The 6,602-nt window shown below is 43.6% G+C and overlaps 1 protein-coding gene across 1 annotated transcript in view; it reads right to left on the reverse strand.

Moving 5' to 3' along the window:
• The window catches only part of LOC128666580 (probable endonuclease 4), an 82,710-nt gene that overhangs the window by 45,672 nt on the left and 30,436 nt on the right, over positions 1 to 6,602 (reverse strand). The window contains exon 6 of the mRNA XM_053721268.1: positions 4,470 to 4,652. Coding sequence (XP_053577243.1) covers positions 4,470 to 4,652 — 183 coding nt within the window. The remainder of the gene's footprint in view (positions 1 to 4,469; positions 4,653 to 6,602) is intronic.

Below are 6,602 nucleotides of genomic sequence, written 5' to 3' on the forward strand. Positions count from 1 at the left end.
GTTAGGGGTTAATAAATATAATATAGGGGTCGGCGGTGTTAGGGGCAGCAGATTAGGGGTACATAGGGATAACGTAGGTGGCGGCGGTTTACGGAGCGGCAGATTAGGGGTTTAAAAAAATATGCAGGGGTCAGCGATAGCGGGGGCGGCAGATTAGGGGTTAATAAGTGTAAGGCTAGGGGTGTTTAGACTCGGGGTACATGTTAGGGTGTTAGGTGCAGACGTAGGAAGCGTTTCCCCATAGCAAACAATGGGGCTGCGTTAGGAGCTGAACGCTGCTTTTTTGCAGGTGTTAGGTTTGTTTTCAGCTCAAACAGCCCCATTGTTTCCTATGGGAGAATCGTGCACGAGCACGTTTTTGAGGCCGGCCGCGTCCGTAAGCAACTCTGGTATCGAGAGTTGCATTTGCGGTAAAAATGCTCTACGCTCCTTTTTTGGAGCCTAACGCAGCATTTGTTTGAACTCTCGATACCAGAGTTAATTTTATGGTGCGGCCAGAAAAAAGCCCGCGGAGCGTTAACAGCCCTTTTACCGCCGAACTCCAAATCTAGGCCTGAGGTGGTGATGTCTGACTGAAACCTGATAAACCGGGCTAAAGACAATTGAGGCCAAGCCATCAGAGCATTGTAAATCGCTCTCAACTCCAAGATGTTTATTGGGAGAGTAGACTCCTCCCGAGTCCATAGTCCCTTCGCCTTTAACGAGTCCCAGACTGCTCCCAGCCTAGCAGCCTGGTGTCCATGGTCACAATTACCCAGGAAGGTCTCCAGAAGCATGTGCCCTGAGACAGATGCTCCTGAGCAAGCCACCACAGGAGAGAGTCTCTTGTTGACTGGTCTAGATCTATCCTCTGAGACAGATCCGAATAGTCTCAGTTCCATTGTCTGAGCATGTATAACTGCAGAGCTCTCAAATGGAATCAAGCAAAGGGAATGATATCCATAGAAGCGACCGCCAGACCAATTACCTCAATACATTGAGCTACTGGTGGCTGAACAGTAGACTGAAGAGAGAGGCAAGAGGAAATAATCTTGGATTTTCTGACCTGTGTCAGAAATAAATTCATAGATAGGGAATCTATAATGGTTCCTAACAAAACCACCCATGTAGCTGGAACAAGGGAACTCTTCTCCAGATTCACTTTCCATCCGTGGGGATGTAGAAAAGACAACAAGATTTCTGAATGAGAGTTTGCTTTTTGAAAAGATGGCGCCTTAACCAATATGTCGTCCAGGTAGGGCGCCACTGCAATTCCCCGAGACCTGATCACTGCCAATAGAGCCCCCAGAACCTTTCAGAAGATTCTGGGAACTGTGGCAAGGCCAAACGCAAGAGCCACAAACTGAAAGTGTTTGTCTAGAAAGGCGATTCTCAGGAACTTGTGATGATCGCTGTGGATGGGAACATGAAGATATGCATCCTTCAGGTCTATGGTCATCATGAACTGACCCTCTTGGACCAAAGGACAAATGGAACGAATGGTTTCCTATTTTGAAGGACGGTACCATGAGAAATTTGTTGAGACAATTTAGGTCTAAAATGGGTAGAAAGGTTCCCTCTTTTTTGGGAACCACAAACAGATTTCAATAGAATACTAGACCCTGTTCCCTTACTGGAACAATCAGTCCCAGGTAAGAAAGGTCCTGAACGCTGTTCAAGAATGCCTCTCTTTTTACCTGGTCTGCAGATAATCTTGATAGGAGGTATCAGCTCCTGGAAGCGAAAGGTTTGAATTCTATTTTGTAACCCTGAGATACTATGTCCACAGCCCAAGGATTTGGAACATCTCTTATCCACGTTTGACAAAACAGGGAAAGTCTGCCCCCCACTTGATCCAATCCTGGATAGGGGGCCGACCCTTTATGCTGACAGACTCAGCTGAGGGTTTCTTTGATTGCTTCCCCTTATTCCAAGATTGATTGGGCTTCCAAGAAGACTTGGACTGTTCCTGCTTGGAAGAGGGAGAGGAAGACTTTTTAAGGTATGAAAGGAATGAAAATTACTTTGACGTCCTTTAGGTCTGTTCTTCTTGCCTTGTGGTAGAAAAGACCCTTTTCCACCCGTAATATCAGAAATTATTTCTGCCAGACCAGGTCCAAACAAGGTCTTACCCTTGTAAGGAAGCGCCAGAAGCTTGGACTTGGAGGTAACATCAGCTGACCAAGATTTTAGCCACAAAGCCCTGCGGGCTAAGACAGTGAAGCCAGACATCTTGGCTCCCAGTCTAATAAATTGCATGTTAGCATCAGAAATAAAGGAATTGGCTAGTTTGAAAACCTTAATCCTATCTTGGATCCCCTCCAATGGAGTCTCTACTAAAACTGATTAAGACAAAGCATCACACCAATAAGATACCGCACTTGCTACTGTGGCAATGCAAACTGCAGGTTGCCATTAAAGACCTTGATGAACATACATCTTTTTCATATAAGCCTCCAGCTTTTTATCCATGGGATCCTTAAAAGAGCAGCTATCCTCTATAGGGATCGTAGTTCTCTTAGCAAGAGTAGAAATAGCCCCTTCTACTTTAGGCACTGTGCGCCATGAATCTTTAATGGAGTCAGCAGCAGGAAACATCTTTTTAAAGATGGGAGGCGGGGGGAAAGGTATCCCTGGCTTCTCCCATTCCTGTGAAATAATCTCCGTCACACGGTCTGGAACAGGAAATACTTCCACAGAGGAAGGAACATCATAGTATTTATTAAGTTTACTATACTTCTTAGGGTTGACAACGACAGAAGTATCAGAGTCGTCCAAAGTACCCAATACCTCCTTTAACAGTACACAAAGGTGTTCAAGCTTAAATCTGAAGTTTACTTCTTCAGTAACAGATGAAGGAATTAAACTGTCTGAATCTGAGATTTCACCCTCAGAGGCTACCGACGTATCCTCCTCATCAGACTTATGAGGGAGGGCAACCTGCGTAGCAGCAGAAGGGACAGATACCTTACTATCAGAAATTTTTTTAATTTTCCTCTTACGTTTCCCAACATAGGAAAAGCAGATAATGCCGCAGATACTGCAGAAGATACATGTACAGCAAAATCTGCAGGCAAATAAACTCCTCCAGGAGGCTGAGAGGAACTGCAGGGTACTGTATGTGACGCCATAGAGGCTTGGGACGTTTGAGGAGAAAGCTGTGGCATTGCCTGAACAGCATCATCCTGAGAGACATTTGGCTCAGAGGGCAACAATTTATCTTTAAATTGAAATGTTCTAGCTAAGCATGCAGCACAGAATTGCATAGGCAAAACAATTTGTGCCTCAAGGCATAACAAGTATTTGTCTTGGTCCATGTCCATAATACTAAATAAAAAATTCCCCAAATTGTAGAAATTGTTTGAATACACTGTCACTTTAAGAATTTTTACTACCACAGCCGCTTAATGTTATGCAAAAAATCTTTAAAATAATAAACCAGGCCCCCTACACATCAGACAGGCTGAGGTGCCTTACCGTAACACTTATACACAATTTGGCTGCCAGAAGTCTCTAAAAGAATCATATAGTAGATCGACACTGAAGAGACTGAAATTCAAATGCCAAAATTTAAGTTTATACATAAATCCCTGTATAAAACATAAGCCACACACATACTAATAACGTGTTTCAACAAAATTAGCCCAAAGAGGAAAAACGTCACAATAAAGGGAAGATTAACCCCTAGTCTCAATATACATAATGTGCTTGCCCACTGCCAAAGAAAATCCTGTATAAAGGATTTTAAAAATGTCCCCATCTACTGCATATGACATATTCCTCTGAAGTGCAAGTCTCCAAGACCTAGAAGACAAAAGCACTTACCTGCAAATCCAGCTGTTGGGCAGGAGGACAGCTCACAAGGCGAGAAAGGACACATACTCCTTACAGAGACCTGAAGAAAAAGAAAGAACAGAGTAACCAACTCTGGCTTTCTGTACCATGGGCAGCAATATCTTAGGAAATAAAGAGAAACGAAAGAGAGGGAGAAAAAAAGGGAGAAAAAAAGAAAGAGAAAGAGAGAGAGAGAGAGAGAGAGAGAGAGAAAGAAAGAAAGAAAGAAAGAAAGAGAGAGAAAGAAAGAAAGAAAGAAAGAGAGAAGAGTGAGTGAGAGAGAAAAGAACAAAAGAGAGAGAGAGAGAGAGAGAGAGAGAGAGAGAGAGAGATAAAAGCATGAGACAGACAGTGGGGGGTTAGAGATAAATGGGATTAAAATAAAAAAAAGAGACAGCACAGTGCAAGCAGAGAGAGACAGATACAGGAGAGGTCAGAGGAAAGGTCATACAGCAGACATAGGAGACCTCTAGAAAAAAGATAACCTAAGGTCAGATTGTAGAGAGGGGTTAGCACAGACTGAGTGACAACAAAGGTGAGAGGGACAGAGAAGCTAAAAGGGACATCACAGCAAGAGAAGGGGGGGTCTAGTGGAAAATGAGGATTCTAAAGGAGCAGGTATAATGTATATAGTATAGAGAGGCCCAGATACTCACCGACAGTGATGCCTGGTACCTGTGAGTGTGCATTGTTTATGCCATCAGCTATGAGCTCCAGACAGTCGGCTACAGGCATGGCCCCCACATGAGACCCCGGGTGTATGTTATACAACGTGAGGCCCAACCTCTGGCAGCGAGACAGCTCCTCTACTAGCAGATCACGGCTCTTCTGCAAAACCTCTGAGATGGAAAGATGAGAGAGAACGAGAGGGAGAGAGGACATTAGAGATGAGGGATACTAAGAGAGAGAGATGAGGGATACTGAGAGAGAGAGAGAGAGAGAGAGAGAGAGGACATGAGAGATGAGGGATACTGAGAGACAGAGAGAGAGAGAGAGAGAGAGAGAGAGAGAGAGAGAGAGAGAGATGAGGGATACTGAGAGAGAGAGACAGAGAGAGAGAGACAGAGAGAGAGAGACAGAGAGAGAGAGAAAAGAGATGAGGGATACTGAGAGAGAGAGATGAGGGATACTGAGAGAGAGAGATGAGGGATACTGAGAGAGAGAGAGAGAGAGAGAGAGAGAGAGAGAGAGAGAGAGAGAGAGAGAGAGAGAGAGAGAAAGAAAGAAAGAAAGAAAGAAAGAGAGATATGAGGGATACTGAGAGAGAGAGAGAGAGAGAGAGAGAGAGAGAGAGAGAGAGAGAGAAAAGAGATGAGGGATACTGAGAGAGAGAGATGAGGGATACTAAGAGAGAGAGATGAGGGATACTGAGAGAGAGAGAGAGAGAGAGAGAGAGAGAGAGAGAGAGAGAAAGAAAGAAAGAAAGAAAGAAAGAAAGAAAGAAAGAAAGAAAGAAAGAAAGAAAGAAAGAGAGATATGAGGGATACTGAGAGAGAGAGAGAGAGAGAGAGAGAAAGAGAGAGAGAGAGAAAAGAGATGAGGGATACTGAGAGAGAGATGAGGGATACTAAGAGAGAGATGAGGGATATTGAGAGAGATGAGGGAAACAGAGAGAGATGAGAGATACTGAGAGATCGATGAGGGATACTGAGCGAGAGATGAGGGATACTGAGAGAGAGATGAGGGATACTGAGAGAGAGATGAGGGATACTGAGAGAGAGATGAGGGATACTGAGAGAGAGATGAGGGATACTGAGAGAGAGATGAGGGATACTGAGAGAGAGATGAGGGATACTGAGAGAGAGATGAGGGATACTGAGAGAGAGATGAGGGATACTGAGAGAGAGATGAGGGATTCTGTCACTATTGAAAGCCCTGGTAAGACCTCACCTTGAGTATGGAGTGCAGTTCTGGGGACCGATCGCAAAAAAAGATATTGCAGAACTAGAAAAAGTTCAGAGAAGGGCCACAAAGCTAATAAGGGGACTGGAGAATTTAACCTATGAGGAGAGGCTAGCCAAACTGGGTCTGTTTACTTTAGAAAAAAGGAGCTTAAGAGGTGACATGATTACTTTATATAAATATATTCAAGGCCCATATACAGAGATGGCAGAAGCGCTGTTTATTCCAAGAAAATTGTTTGTGACCAGAGGTCACAATTTAAGGTTGGAGGAAAGGAGATTTAATCTCCTGCAACGGAAACGTTTTTTCACTGTAAGAGCAATAAAATTTTGGAACTCATTACCAAAGGAGGTAGTGAATGCTAATACCCTAGATACATTTAAAAATTATTTGGATACATTTCTGTCTATAAACAAAATTCATGGATATGATTGCTAGTATTAAATGGGTCACCTTTTAGTGGGATTATTTAAACTTAACTGGAGCTTTTTGTATATATTTTAGATTTGTATAGGTTGAACTCGATGGACTTCGGTCTTTTTTCAACCTCATCTACTATGTTACTATGTCACTATGTTATTGAGAGAGAGCTGAGGGATATTGAGAGAGAGCTGAGGGATATTGAGAGAGAGCTGAGGGATATTGAGAGAAAGCTGAGGGATATTGAGAGAGACATATGAGGGATATTGAGCGAGAGATGAGGCATACCAAGAAAGAGATGAGGGATACCGAGAAAGAGATGAGGGATACCGAGAAAGAGATGAGGGATACTGAGAGAGAGATGAGGGATACTGAGAGAGAGATGAGGGATACTGAGAGAGAGATGAAGGATACTGAGAGAGAGATGAAGGATACTGAGAGAGAGATGAAGGATACTGAGAGAGAGA

Source organism: Bombina bombina, chromosome 7 (assembly GCF_027579735.1).
Source record: "Bombina bombina isolate aBomBom1 chromosome 7, aBomBom1.pri, whole genome shotgun sequence".
Classification (NCBI taxonomy): domain Eukaryota; kingdom Metazoa; phylum Chordata; class Amphibia; order Anura; family Bombinatoridae; genus Bombina; species Bombina bombina.